This window comes from Schistocerca serialis, unplaced genomic scaffold (genome assembly GCF_023864345.2).
Source record: "Schistocerca serialis cubense isolate TAMUIC-IGC-003099 unplaced genomic scaffold, iqSchSeri2.2 HiC_scaffold_1420, whole genome shotgun sequence".
NCBI classification, from domain to species: Eukaryota; Metazoa; Arthropoda; class Insecta; order Orthoptera; family Acrididae; genus Schistocerca; species Schistocerca serialis.
Genome location: NW_026047648.1, coordinates 6,804,770 through 6,819,887, shown reverse-complemented (window position 1 = coordinate 6,819,887; position 15,118 = coordinate 6,804,770). Strand labels below are relative to the sequence as shown.

Genomic DNA, 15,118 nt, shown 5'->3' with positions numbered 1-15,118 from the left:
TATAAATCCAATTTTGAAAAGTTAAAACAGCTAAACATTCGTACTCGTTTATACAATCAGGTGAAATGTTAAAATGGCTTAAACTTCATACTTGTTGATAAGAATTAGGTGAAATGTTACAGACTTGAATTACAGTGATCATATTGGCTACTGCAGTAAAATCGTACATAGATGACACTCTTTGATTGGGATTAATAAACAGATGTGAGAGGCTGGAGGCAGGAGGAGGGCAAGCAGTCTTAAGATTATTATCTGCGTAAAGGTTGGGCTAATACACTGGTTAACGCTATAAAATATGCAGATAGATATACACTTGTGCCAGTAGTTGATGTACATACAGTTTTAAGCTGACAAGGGGTAATGTTTACCATTAGATATCAGTTTAATTTTTTGTCAAAAGTAATTCTAAACCATATTCTGAAATAGTGTCGTGTTTCTCCACTAGGCAGTGCCACAAGTTCCTCCAAAAATCGTAACACAACACACACACAAATGTAATACTAACTAATGTAAATCCACCTGATGACGGAGGTTTAAACCTTCGAAATGCGTCGTGGAAATAATAGAAATGGTGGCTGGTAACAGTGAACTTGTTGTTTCATTTAATGTCAGTAACAGTCACGGTAAAGCATAACCTAAAAATGTTCGCATTTACAGATATTTGTTACTGAGTTTTGCGATATGAAGGCATTAAATTAATAGGAAAAATTACATTTAGGTTGTACAATAAGTGTCTTAAATTTATTATATAATATATTTTGTACGGTATTTCCACGGTTTACAACCTTTTTGAAATCTCATCCGCTTATGTTTCATTCGGATATCAATTCTTATATCAATTCTTGTATTTTATTCTCATCTGTATTCTACAGGCAAATTTTGTTGCATTCCCACGGATGATACCGACTGTAGAAACATTTGAAACACGACAGTCCTGAACCCCACAAGCATCACACGAAGGCAAGTTTGCCACAGTCGTGTTTCCTCGTACGAATCTCACTTGGTAAAGAAATGCTGAATATACAATTCATTGGCAACAATTTCGTGAGAAACCACACGTGACAGATCACTTTAGCAAAACTGGTGCTTGCAACTGATCGTGAATGGAGATACACTACAGGAATTTACTGAAAACAATTTCAAATAATTTTCTCGTTCATTTATTGTTCTCTTCGTTTTCTTTTTTCTTACTTTTCTTTTTTTCCAATCGGACATACTATTAGACAAATAAGGACAAACACATTTCAATATACACTAGAAAACATTACTACACTAATATCCTACTGAAATGGGCAGATAAATGAAAAATAAAAATAACATTAGCAATAATTGGGTTTTGAATATGGGGTGAAAAAATGAGAGCCCGCAATGTTAGCTACTGTGCCACCATTTTGGCTAAGATTATTGCATGCTAAAAAGTATGTCAAAAACTTCAGTGTCACTTTTTAGAAGTGGTACAATATACATGGATAAGCCGAGACAGGTGTTCTTTTACTTTGAGTCCTCTCCCACCGAGCAAAGTTTCTGGGAAATCAGGTTACGACAGTCGTCGTGTTCTCCTTATCGGAGTAGCACTCGCAGTGTACGTAGTCAGTTTTTTGCTTGACGTATTTTGGTCTCTGTCTTACCCTACAGTTTTCACCGCCTACAGCTCCCTGTGGTTCGACGGACAGGCTATTCCCCGTCCTCTTTCGACACGCGTCCCGTTCTCCCGGCCCTTCTCCTCGACCGTCACTTTCCTCGAGCAGTCCTTCACCTCCCATCCGAGTCCACCCGATTTTCAGTGTCTCTCTACAGCACCACGTCTCAGATGCTTCGATTCTTCATCAACGTATTAAGGCCGACGTTGCCGTCTTCACCTGTGTCGTTTTACTCTCGACACGTATTCTGTGCTCAGTAAACTGTCCATTCCGTTCGGTACGTCCCGTAATACTTCCTCGCCGAAGGTAGCAAACTCGTCAGCAAACTGTATTGTCTGTATCCTTTCACCCTGAATTTTATTATATTCTTTAATCTCTCTCGTATTTCTGTCATCGCTGCTTCGGCGTGCAGATCGAACGGCGGTGGAGAAAGACGGGTTCTCTGCCCGACACCACTGTTTAACGTGAGCCCTTGGTTACCGGCCTTCCGTTCGTATACTTCCTTCTCGGAGCGATTACCTATCTATCCCTAAAGGTTAGATTTATTTTTCTGGAGATTTAGAATGCCTTCCACCATTTGATACTGGCAGACACTTTTTCTAGGGTGAAAGAACCTACGAACAGCCCTCGACCTTTTCAAAGTCTCACTAACACTATTGAGCGTGGCAGTGGGGCTGCCTCTCTGGTACCTTTCTTTACCTTTCCCGAAGCCAAACTGACTGTCAGTTTTATTTTGTGTTCTTCTACACATTATTCTTGTTGGCAACTCGGACGTGTGAGCTGTTAAGCTGATTGTCGGATAATTCTCACGTGCAGTCCGTAGTGTCGTTGTCAGTTTTCTGATTTGCCGTCGGGTCCGTTAAGTCTCCGTGTATAGCTGTCCGTCAATTCATTTTTAATGCTGCCCTGTGGCACATCATTCGGGAACTGGAACCTGTTTGTCTTTTCGTCCTTCGCCTGCTCTTCCCTTCACATATCCCTCTGAGACAGAGTTTACTGTTCCCTTCTCCTTTCGTAACATGTACCATATCCACTTCCTTGTCCTTACTTTTTACTGTACCCACACGGGCGCCTTACAGACAAACCTTCTCTGTGTTGTCCGTACTTACAGAATTTCCAGGTCACAGCTCGGGCATCAATTTCCCAAAGTAGCACAGTGTGTGGTGGTGGATTTTTTTTTTTTTTTTTTTTTTTTTTTTTAAATAAAAAGAGGGTCCAGTGTCGTAAGATTTTTGAAGTGCTGTTAAATACAAAACATTTACATCATTTTACAAGATTCACCAGTAGCTGAGTGGGTAGCATATAAGCATTCTTAATGCAAAGAGCTTGGTTAGATCCTCCCTAATACTAACTTTTTTTAAAAACATCTAAATTCGATACAGAATGTTCAAAAACAGTGTCACGTATTACTACAGTAGAGAGTATCAGTTGCATCTAGAAAGAAACCTCTTGTAATTATATGTCGAGGAAGCGACACTTGTCAAAATACGGGCTGTTTTACTTACGGTGACTAATGTTTAGTACAGTATTTTGTCGTGTAGGTAGGATTCGCGAGGGACGGCATAATAAATTACCACAATATGCCCATCTGGGCAGATGCAAATCCTCGAACGATCGGGAAGCCGAGGCTTCGGGATCGCTACGGTATCGGCGTGCGGGCGGGAATTGTCAGCGACTTCCAGAGCCGTACACATCACCGAACGCGTGCTGCGAATCGGCTATTTCTACAAGAGTTACCGGTGCTGTCGGAGAATGTTACCCGCGTAGAGTGACTGCGACTGCCGGAAGGTAGAGGTGAGGTACCGAGGGAAAGGAAGTGGAGGGGGGAGTCTAAAGTCGCGCTCTCGTAGCTCGACCGGTAGAGCAATCGCCGGAGAAAGTCCGTGGTCCTAGGTTCGAATCCCCGTCCCGCACATGGTTGCGACCTGCCACACAGTTTCGTATTGGCACACACTGTACCGCAGAGTGAAAAGCTCATTTTAAAAAAATGACGACTCCAGCTTACGCACGACGGGGCACCTCACCGATTTCTACAGATCGTGCGACATCACCTCAGTGCGACATTTAGCAGGTGACGGATCGGTCGAGGAGATCCAACAGTGTGTCCTCCTCGTTCACCGAACATGAGTCCACCGGATTTTTGGCTATTCGGATACTTAAAGGAATTGGCGTATGCCGAACCCACTGTCAGTGTGCAGATGTCGCGGGAGCTGTGACCGACAGTTAAGACGCGGCCCAAACGGAGGCACGTATATTGGAAAGAGAGAGGTCTCCACTGTGAACGAGAGCTGGAGGGCGTGTCAGGGTGCTTGGCGAGCACGTGTGGTACTGCCTACTGTGTGACATATGGGCAGGCCTGTACCTCGGCAGGTATTCGTTTTCAGGCACATTGGTACAGGAAATCTACTTCTAGTTTTCCCCGATACCACCACCTGTAGGGATGTGAGAGGTTTTTTTCTTTTGAAATTCCCTCTATCTTTTTTCCACATAGAAAAGTTAATGAATGAATACTGAATTATAATTTTTAATAAAGAAATAATCTGTTTATTTTTAATTACTTATCACGTGAAAACAAATTGAAATCTGATAGAGACATGTGAATTGCATTATTATTAAATGAAATAATAATGCGTATCAGTAATACTCTTGTCTCTAGAAATTTAAAAAAAGAAACTGTAAATTTCATTTTTAGTTTGCCGTTTTGCAGTTTCTTACCAAATATTACTTTATTCTGAATACTCACATTTTCGTACAATTAGTAAAGAAAAATGAAAAGATGTATTTTTACTAAAAACCGTGGTTCAGTATTTCTTAATTAACATTTTCATTTGATAATAAACATAGAATTTAAATAAAACAGTACGAGATTCGGATCAGAAGCCGCGCAGTTTATGTAACACAGGTGCCGTGCACTCGTGTGCCGGTGACTTTCGTTAAATAAATGATATTTTATGGGGTTATTTGTGCATCTTTAGAAAAAGTTGCTGTCAGACACCAAGCACCAAATTCTCTAAAGTGCAAAGACATTCTGAAAAGGACGAGACGAGTTAAAATAAGTGGTCACGTGACTCGGCTTATCTGTAAGTACTCTACCGTTTCTGGAGAAATGGCGGTCAAAGTTTTTGAAGTATTTTCGAGGTACTTCGTCTGCCTTTTACAGTGTGATGCTCTCGGAGGAAATGGCGGTGCGATAGTTAGCTTTGCAGCTTTGTGATTTTGTGCCCTGTGTTACGAACCCGATTACCGCTTCTGTTTATTTCATCTTTTATTGTTTTTCTTTATCTACCCGTGCCTGTGGAAGGTTAGTACACAAATGTTTCTTATCAAATTACAAGATATGGGGGTGTTCTGTTGTTGTAAATTTACTACTGGATTTCACAATAAGTGTCACACATTCATTATAGAGTGTGTGTGTGTGTGGTGTGTGTGTGTGTGTGTGTGTGTGTGTGTTCAAAACACAGGTATTCTGACCACCACGAATGTAGCACAAAGGCGATTTCTCACAGTGACATTTTTTTGTACGAATCTCACTTGGGAAAGAAACTTCATTAACGCTGATGAAGATTTTGCGTGTTGGCAATAAATTCGCAGCAAACCGAGCATAATGAATCACTTTTCCAAAAGCTTGCCCTTCGCAATTGATTTCTAAGCAAGATACACTAAAAGAATTTCACTAAAACAATTTCAAATCATTTTCTCGTTCTCCTCCTCCTCCTCCTCCTCCTCCTTCTTCTTCTTCTTCTTCTTCTTCTTCCTCTTCTTATCGTCACCCCATTAGTCTGACGTACAACTAGTAGATGGATAAGGACAAAGTTATATCAACATACAATGGAAAACATTTGTCTAGTAATCTTCTACAGACTTGAGTATATAAATGAAAAACAGAAATAAAAGTAATGGCCAGGTTTTGAACACAGCGTGCAAAACTGAGAAGCTGAGACTCCGAATACTACTCGACGGACTGCGGTCGAAGACCAATCGACAGCTGTTTGCACACTTTGAGCGAAAATAATAGTGCATCGACAGTGGCTAGCTTCAGGCCGAAATCTAGATCTGCATAATAAAATACGAAAAAGGACGACAGATTGCTGCGATCCTTAATTACGAGTACTTTGACTTTTATAACTACAGCCCGGTTTCTGTGCAAGTTGTAAATATCCTTCCACTCCCTGTGTTTTATTTCTGCAACTTCCAAAATATCAGAGAGTGTACTCGAACAGATTTTGTCAAAAGCTTTCTCTAAATCTACAAATGCTACAGACGGAGCTCCGCCTTTTCCCGGTCCGTCTCCTAGGATAAGCTGTCGAGCCACACCGAAATACTGCCCCTCACTCACTCACTCACTCGCCCGTCACAGGCCGCCCGACGACTTCCCGCGCCAGATCTACGAGAACGTCGCGGTCAAGGACCGCAAGCTGTCGGCGGCGTCGCTGGGGCCGTCCTCGACGCACCACATCGGGCCGCCGCCGCCGAGCTTCGCCCCTCCGCCCCCGCCGCCTCCGCGCAAGACGTGACACCGCCGGCAGCAGCAGCAGCAGCGGGAGGGGCGCCACGCCGCGCCGCCCCCGCGGATCGCCGTCCCGGCGGGCGACCTCGCGCCCCTACTGGCGGCCCCGACGCCGCCCCCACTGTCCCCGCCCGAGGACTGGAGGCTCTGAGGGGGCGGCGCGCCGCCTCCGGCTGGCGTGTGTTCGGACGGGTGCGTCCGCGACGTCCTCTGTGTACAGACTCCGCACTGGACACTGTGACGGGGTGCTCCCCACGTGCAGTGCGAACGTTCTAGTGAGTGCAGTTTGCGACAGAGGTCCGGACCTGATGTCGTACGTTAAGGATCGACCAGGATACGAGACTGAAGTGTAAATCTTTTTTTTTTTTTTACAAGTGGCTGTTGTCACCATTTTGTTGCAACACGTATTCTTACTCACCAGTGGAAGAACACACACACACGAGTGTGGTACGTCTTTTATATGAACTCCTTACTTGTAGCACTCGACCACAAAAATTATCGAATGTGTGGTGACAGTGCAGAATATTAACAGGTCGAGGCTCAAACGCGGCACTTCCCGCTTGTGGCGAGCAGTTTGTCTGACCGCCGAGTACGCCTCCGGGCTCCGTCGAAACTCTCGTGTCTGAGCAGTTGGCAGTTACCGTTTCGTGTTATAGCTCCTTCTCTGACCTCTATCCCAGCTGATCCGGTTTTAGTTTCATTGCATTACATCCGTTGTGCGTAAGTTGTTGCCCACTTTGCAGCAGTGAGCATCATCTTCTGGCCGTACACGAGGAACTGAACTGTTGTGAAACCTACTCCTGTCTGTGGCTCTCGTGTAAAATTTGAATGTGGAAATTTGTACTTTTGAAACGCATTATTTGCGCCCATCCCCCCCCCCCCCCTCTCCACTCCTCTCGAGTGAGGAAGATTTTATATGTCGAATGCTGTAATTGATGTGCGTATGAAACTTTAATAATTGCCCGTACAAGCCCAGTACGAGGGATAACATTGAAAAGAAATGACCTGTGTTTATAAGGTTTCAGCACGTTTAAGTTTCCAGAATAATTTGCCCTCAATTTGTGAGACATATTTCTTAACCGACAACATTTTTTTTTTTGTTTTTTTTTGTTTATACCTCTGTCAATTTTCATCTCATTTCCAACCGTATCAAACCTCTAATTACAATGAATAACTGACACCCGAGTTCCATTCTCGTAAGAACCGGCTGCTCGATTTGACAGTCGTCAGCAGATGGCCATTTTGATGTCGTTGTCATTGTAGTGTGATTTCGCACCTACATTGTATACTGTGAGCCTCCCATATTTTTTTTACCTGTGCAGACAACATCCATTACTTACATTAGTGTATCACTCGAGAAAATGCAGTGCTATGTGGTAGTGCACCTCATTCGTCACTTTCAGTGCCCTGCGCTAACATAACGTAGACTGCTGTGAAGCTTCTGTAGGAATTCAATAAAGAATTCTCCTCAGAGCTGGATGTATCTCCTCGGATACGGACGGAACTGCAAAGCGTCTGTTTTCTTTTCACTTGTGACAGATGGTCTCTCACTTTGCACTTAGATGCAAATATTAGTATGTTCGAATCAATTTTCTCAGTTTTCAATCACTGACAGTGTTTTTTTCCATAAACTTCACTGACTTATCATTGAATTTTGACTGCTTTCACAAATTGGGACTGTTTTTGTGCCTCTTCTGCACAGAAATGAATGAATGAATGAATGAATAAATGACTTCAGACACTATGAGACTTTCAGCAGTTAACTGAGACATTTTAAATAAGCACAGACAAATGCTTCTGTTAAAGCGTTTGTGGCCGGCTGAAGTGTCTACATTTGAAAATGTTACATACTTAAAATATACACCTCATACATAGGCCCTTTCATACTTTTGAGTCGGTACGTGATTTTTTAATTATATACCTGTACTGGAAATGTGTTGACTGAAACCTACTTCACAGACCACCAAAATGACTGTGACAGGCTTCTCCATAGACTGGTAAATTCTCCGCACACTACACAAAATTAAATGTTTCACACAGATGTCGTGGACGAAATCGTTCCGCACATTATATTTTAAGTCGCTACCAATTTTTGGCAACACTCGAGGCAGAAGTTTCCACTGCGAGTACTTACACTCGGTCTCTCGAGTATCGTAGTATCGAGGAGAATACGCTGTCCTCCGCTTCCTCGTACTGCCGACAGGAGATATGTGGATCGGTTCGAGTGAGATGTAGTGTGTGAAGAGAGGGAGTGTACGGGGGTCGGTGAGAACAAGGGCACACTTCAGATCTCACAGCTCAGACGGACAGTTTGCACGAGCCCCGTTCTCGCTCGTCCCTTCTCTCTCTCTTCCGCGTGTTCTTCTCTGTCTTCTAAAACTGCCTCTACCGTACGCGACACGAACGTAACGGGTTTGCCGAGAGACGTCAAACTGCAGGGAGAAAAAGTGTTTTGAGATCGGGTGTGTTAGCTTTCTCACACGTCGAGTGCCGAGCAGTTTCGAGATGCCTAATATTGTCAGACTGGACAGTGGAAGTGGAATTTTTTTCTTTTTTAGGAAAAAGGATGGCTGTGACATTTTGCTGTGGACAAACAGGTTTGTGAGAGACAAAGATGCTATTTATTGTGAACGCACAGGGACAACAGAGAACCGTTCGTGCCTCGGGAGAGATTACGTCTGATTGTCACGATGTTACGTTGCAACTTTTTGTTTATCGTTTATTCGTGTTATCTGCCACAGGGACGAGAGATCGTACCCGATCTGTTTTGTTCGTCACAGGTGAGTAGAACGAGAGAAAAGAGAAGCGGTCGCATACCTCTCTCTGTTTGTGCGAATATTCTCTGTACTTTCCCAGCACGTTCCGTGTGGGAGGCACGACAGACGGAGATTTAGCAAAAATCCTTTTCGGGCAGATGGCCACACCACGGTGTCATAGCGGCCTTCCCCGACCCCCTGCTGCGCCCCGGTCTCCCCCTCCCGTATCCACCCCTCTACTTTGCAGGGTACCTTACAGACTGGCCCTCTCAGATTTTCTTCAAACTCGTACAACTTTGGACATCACCTCACTTAAGCAGTACAGCACAATTCTCAAAAACACTTCAGATAAATGACTTTGAAGTTTTCAGAGTCAATTAAGTGGAAAACATTTCACCTTCCCTGACGGAATTGCCTGTAGCTCTGCACGTAGTTTTTCTAGTTTCCCTATCACGAGGTCGTCGGTTTGATCGCCACGTGAGTCGAAACTTTTTATTTTTGTTTGACTTCGATATTTATTAAGGTGTATATTGGAATGTGTCCGCCCTCGTGGTCTCGCGGTAGCGTTCTCACTTCCCGAGCACGGGGTCCCGGGTTCAATTCCCGGTGGGGTCAGGGATTTTTCCTGCCTCGAGATGACTGGGTGTTGTGTCGTCTTCATCATCATCGTTCATCCCCATTACGGTCGGAGGAAGGCAACGCCAAACCACCTCCATTAGGACATTGCCTAGTAAGGCGGTGCGGGTCTCCCGCATCGTTCCCCTACGCTCTGTAAAGAAGCGTGGGACTTCATTTCATGTTGGAATGTAAAAGATTTCTGTCAAGTATCTTTCATAAAAGTCAGAGTGTGATCCTCGCTTTTGTGAGTGACTTGTAAAAGTCCTTTGATAGTGTAATACGGTCATAATAAATGTAGCTGTTAATTAATAATTATTGACGTACATCCTATTTTGTGGATAAAATTATTGGTAACGCATTAAAATTTTGTACAAGAGTCGGAAACATAAACTAGAAATTATAATACTTTCTGATTTCTAGACGTTATAGATAAACAAAAACGATAATCGAAACAAAAATATGTTATTAAAAATATTTATTTTAGTACTCCTTTTTTCAAACAACTAGTAATTAAAAATATGTCACTTTCATTAAAACATTACAGTTACCTCATTATATGTTAATTAACGTGTCAGTTTGATGATAAATGCAATCGGGAGAAGAGGAACAAAAAAAATCTTCCCACGGCAGGAACGAACCGGCTATCTCGTGATTGTAACACTAGGACAACTGCCACACACCCGGCTACGGGCAATGCCTCCGAGTTTGTGGAAATTTTTGTACTTCGCGACACTCGGAATAATCGAATTCGAAACCTCGGCAGCTCCTAGTATTTTGGGAAATTGCGCCGTTCCGCTTTAGGAACTCGCACCCGTGCAGTGACTTTTTAAGAGTACGCTGAAAATAGTCCGTAAGGGCCCCTCGCCAGAGTAGAACTCTTACCCGTGTCGTCAATTGTCGGTCGAATACTTTCCAGTCTCCGCTTCCCTTACAGCTTTTGCCCTCTACAGATCCCTCTACGGATCCCCGACGTCCGACACGCGTCCCGTCGTCCCGTCCCTTCCCGCCGCCGTTTTCCACACGTTTCCTCGTCGACTCTGCAGAGAGCCTCCACATTTCTCACAGTGTCGGTCGATTCGATTTACGGCCGTCTCGTCCCGAGCCGCTCGGACCTCACCTGTGGCGACAGTGCAGAGTCGGGTACGACCCCCCCTCTCCTGTCGTGTGGCGCCTGCCTACGGCACGCGGCCGACGTCCTCACGGCACTGCCCGAGCAGTGCGTGTGCTGTCAGCCGGCTGCGCTTTTTTTGTGCTTAATAAATAAAGCTGTGGAAACTAAAGGAAGCTGTGTAGTCAGTTTGCACGTACCACCCGTCCCCTATCCCTGCCGTTACCACGACAGGTTGACACGGCACTGCAGATCGTGGAGCAGCGAGTCTACTGCAAGTGGTACGGGACGAGCCAGCGGTGCTGAGCACGCGGTGACACACAAACTGTTGCTTGGCATTACCTGAAGCAGCAGTACTGAGGTAACTGCCATTTGATTTTCAATTTCCAAAGGCAAATTCTCTCTCTCTCTCTCTCTCTCTCTCTCTCTCTCTCTCTCTCTCTCTCTCTCTCTCTCTTACTTCCTTCGTTCCTTCCTCATTTTCATTTCCTCCCACTCTCCACCACTGCATGTCTCTCCCCCTCCCACTCTAGCTCTACAGAGTTGGTCTATGCATCCAAAGTATCATAGATTTTCATCTCCACTAACCTCCTCCTCTTGACTATTATGTGATTTAAATGGTTGTAGTCCAATTAAAATTATTCATTAGGTCAGATCTGTCACTTGCCACTACAGTGTTGCCACGTCAGCTGCCAGCTACCTCTCTCTTATAGGAGACACACGTGCGAGGTGTCGGGGCTAGCAGTCTATTTAACACTCAATTCTTCTAGAATCTTCTTAGATAAATGATGCTCTAAGGCCCCCCCACCCCCTTTTGTAACTCTGACTTTTGCTGTTGCACATGGATTAAGAAGAAACACGAGCTGACTGTAATCGACCCTGCGAGTAGAAAAGAGTTTGTCACCTGCAATAATTTAATTGGATAGAAATTAATCAGATAAAGGAAAGTTTCATTAATGTAGTGAGAAATGGAAAGGTTGCTCTACCAATTAACAGAATGAAAGTTCTGTCCAAAATAACAATTTCATTTATTATGACTAAACTCAAAATAATAAACAAAACACATGAAACATTTACAATACATCAAATTGGATACTCAAATAAATGCTGTGAAGGTGAAGTTGTCCATAAACTAGCTTGTGATGTTTATGACCAAGTGGTATGTGGAGCCAATTCCTTGCAACTCAAATCTTAAGAGAAACACCCAGCCAACCCAACATTAATTGCTGTTACAGTAGTGAGAACTCAGACAGTGAACACCCAAGACAGAACCACGTGAGAAAAGGCGGGAACAGGCGCACTCTACTGAGCTCTGATTATCACAGAGCAAAATTCCCTAATCTGCCGGTGCTGCGGACGTACATTACCAAACTGTCTTCCTAACTCCAAGGACACAATCTGGCGTACCGGAGGCGATGGCTGGTTGCTTCGACGTCCCGCCGTGGTGACGATAATGTGGCGAGTATAGGCCGAAAGAAATTGTCCTGGTCTGGATCTTCCAGACTAAATGCGCCTCTGAGGGAGACGGAGAAGGCTCGCTACACAATCACTGACGGTACAGTGAGTGATTTTAATGAGCGAAGTCACACAGTAACTCCGGTCAGTCAACTTCAGCCAAAACTGCTCGAGACGGACAATGTAGGCCGCTTGTACGCAGAACGCTCAGTTGCCAACTGTACGCGGAAAGTTACGTTGAAGTCGAAACTTCAGCAACTTCGTCAAACAGTTACAGTTAAATGAATATTAGACAGCCAACGGAAGGCAGGCTGTCCAGCGCAGCCACCGAAAGGCGAGAGCCGACCCCCCACAAGAGCACCCGTACAAACCGAACACAGAACATTCCCGCCCCCACGAGACAGTGGCCGTGGTTAAACGTTCCAATCGGCAACTCGAAAACCGACGGAAAATTCCACTCTATTGCCGAAGCACTACCATTCCACCAATGGAGATTCTTGGCGCCAATTTCTGCGCCGATTTTGCTACGTCACGGAGCTATGCCCTGAGCAAGACAATCACAGTTCCGATTTTGCAGAAAATGCGGGAATTTGTCCGCCAAGACTGCCTGGGAACACAAGCCATTCCCACGCCTCGCTGGTAGGCCGCCAGAAAGTGTTTTCACCAAGTTTCTGCGAAGTAACGGAATCTGTAACCCCAGCCGCCCCTTCTGGTCCCTGTGGGCGTGTCGCCGCCGCTCTTACGACAATGTCGGCATCTGGAAAGCATCCACTCGACTCCCTCACACCCGTCGGCTTAACCCTTTCGAGCTCAGCAGTGCCCGCCTGTCACCTGACCATCCGGGTGACGAGAGACGCTGCGTGGGAAGTCCGCGTGTAAAGGAATAGCGACTTTTCACCGCATGCAATTAGAGAGGAAAATCGAATTACTCAGAGTAACGTAGAAATTTGAGAGGGGGCTCCTGCCACCTCTCACACGAAGGGAACGGGTCGCTTTGTGGAGGCTCCCACTGTGTCCTGCAGTGCAGTATCGAATGTCGCAAGTGGCTGCCGCGAGGGACGTCAGAAGTGCAAGGTGCTCTGTAGACAGACGACTGCACTGCGGCAGCCGGTCTGTTTTGTAGCCCCGAATTCAAACTCGTGTCCTGAGCTAACCGCACCCTCACCATGTGCAGTTTGTCGCAGACAACCGCAGTCGACGATCTGTGCCGGAACTAAAACAGCATTAGCTTTGTTACAAAGTTCAGCTACGGTGCTAAAAGGAAACTGTAATTTCTCGCTACCCGCAACGGTCCTCACACGGCTACCCCGGATGCCGTGTTACCGACCGAAGAGCGGTCCTCGGTTGCAATTGAGCAGATGCGGGCAGATAGGTGTAAAACGGAAAAAGAATGATAGGAAGAAAAATAAGAACAAATAAAAATACCAGTACAATGACGAACTGTCACGGTCGACGATTGAAGAGACTGTCACGGTTACAGGTAGTCCGCGTAAACCGGTTTGTCGGCCACCGACGCGTCGTGATAACCCCTTCGGCACCGACTCGGGTCTGATGACGGTGCATTGAAGCACCGAAACTGGTAGGTTCACAATAAATGAAAGCATTACGGCAGCTGTATGTGTTTCATTTTCCTACCATTTTACGTGTCAGGTTTACGTGCTAGCCATGACACTAGGCCACGACACTTGGGAAAGTAGTTACAACTGTGGTCACCCACTCGCAGTGACGAATTGCGGCATTCGAAAATTCCACTTCACACGATGTCGTACGAAGCTTTTCTAATGTAAGTCGACCTCCGGTTTACGATAATTGTAAATGTGACATGGAACCGTTCTAGTGGTTAATAAAAAAGAAAACGAGAAGAAAATAAAATAAAAGGTTGAAAATGTGGGAAGAAATGGTGAATAAAAAAGGGGTTTTTAAAATCGTTAATGACTGTGAAAAAGGGAAAGAATGAAATGCGAATCGGACTTCGTCATTCGGAAAAGCTATTGTTGGGGTGGTCCTTGTGGCGTTTCTGAGCAAAAGTCAAACCAATTTCCACTACAAAAATTATTTGAAAGAGAACAGAGAATAACAAAATGTGATTAACAGGAGGAAATGGCGTAGATAAGAGTACATTGATTACCAAGTTAATATGTCTTCTGTCGTGCGGCGTTCAGGTTTTGTTCTCCAACGATCTCGTGCTTCATTTCTGCATGAAAAAGTCGTAGCTGCTCCAAAATCTTGCAGTAAATTTCATCCTCCAGGAATTAGTATGTATACAAATTAAAACCATTTTGATCTTGAATGCAATGTATTTTACGTTGCTGCTTCCATCCTCCAAATTTCATACAAGCTTTCACAATACTACATGTCCGCACATCAATAAGTTTTTACGTCGTAATCAGACCAAGACTAACGAACAAGTTTTTACGTCTGAATCATACCACGACTAACGAATAAGTGCAGTTAAGCTTTCGCTCTCGAGAGACAATAGCGGGTAGAAAACAAAAAGAGTTACAATTTTAGTACCTTCATTTTCTTATAAATATTTTCTCTGCCGTCGAGCGCTCATACAGCTGCAACGGTATAATTTATATCTGAGGGAACGAGTGTAGCGCGGCGAAATTCAAAGTCCTACTACATCGCCCCCTCGACTGTCACGCTAAAACATTTAGCGTGGAACGCTAGCAAACAATATAATAGATATACCTAAATGTAAATATATACATATTTTCATGGGAAAGGCCACGTGCATTCATAGGGGATAATCTTTGTCAATACTTAATTTCTAAACCTATATACTAAATACAATTGTTACAGTTTTGATCCTTTTTACAAAATTAATATACATATATTTACAAGAGTGTGTTTGAGCAAGCTGCTCGACAGTGCATTGGTTTCCCAGTGCATATCTGGCAGCATGTAGTCTTTGCGTATGCGCAATAGCATCACTGAATTTCGCGTGCGGTAGTTTCAAAATCGCTGTGAAATGACAGTCTTGAACAGTATTCACTCTCACATAGTGTTCATTACAAGTTGTTATTCCAGC

The 15,118-nt window shown here is 44.4% G+C and overlaps 1 protein-coding gene across 1 annotated transcript in view; it reads left to right on the top strand.

Moving 5' to 3' along the window:
- LOC126443015 (tyrosine-protein phosphatase corkscrew-like) overlaps window positions 1–10,801 on the top strand; it is a 223,504-nt gene extending 212,703 nt beyond the window's left edge. The window contains exons 15-16 of the mRNA XM_050090863.1: window positions 966–974; window positions 5,998–10,801. Of these exons, the coding sequence (XP_049946820.1) occupies window positions 966–974; window positions 5,998–6,154 (166 nt within the window). The 3' untranslated portion in view covers window positions 6,155–10,801. The remainder of the gene's footprint in view (window positions 1–965; window positions 975–5,997) is intronic.
- The last annotated feature ends 4,317 nt before the right edge of the window (window positions 10,802–15,118 follow it).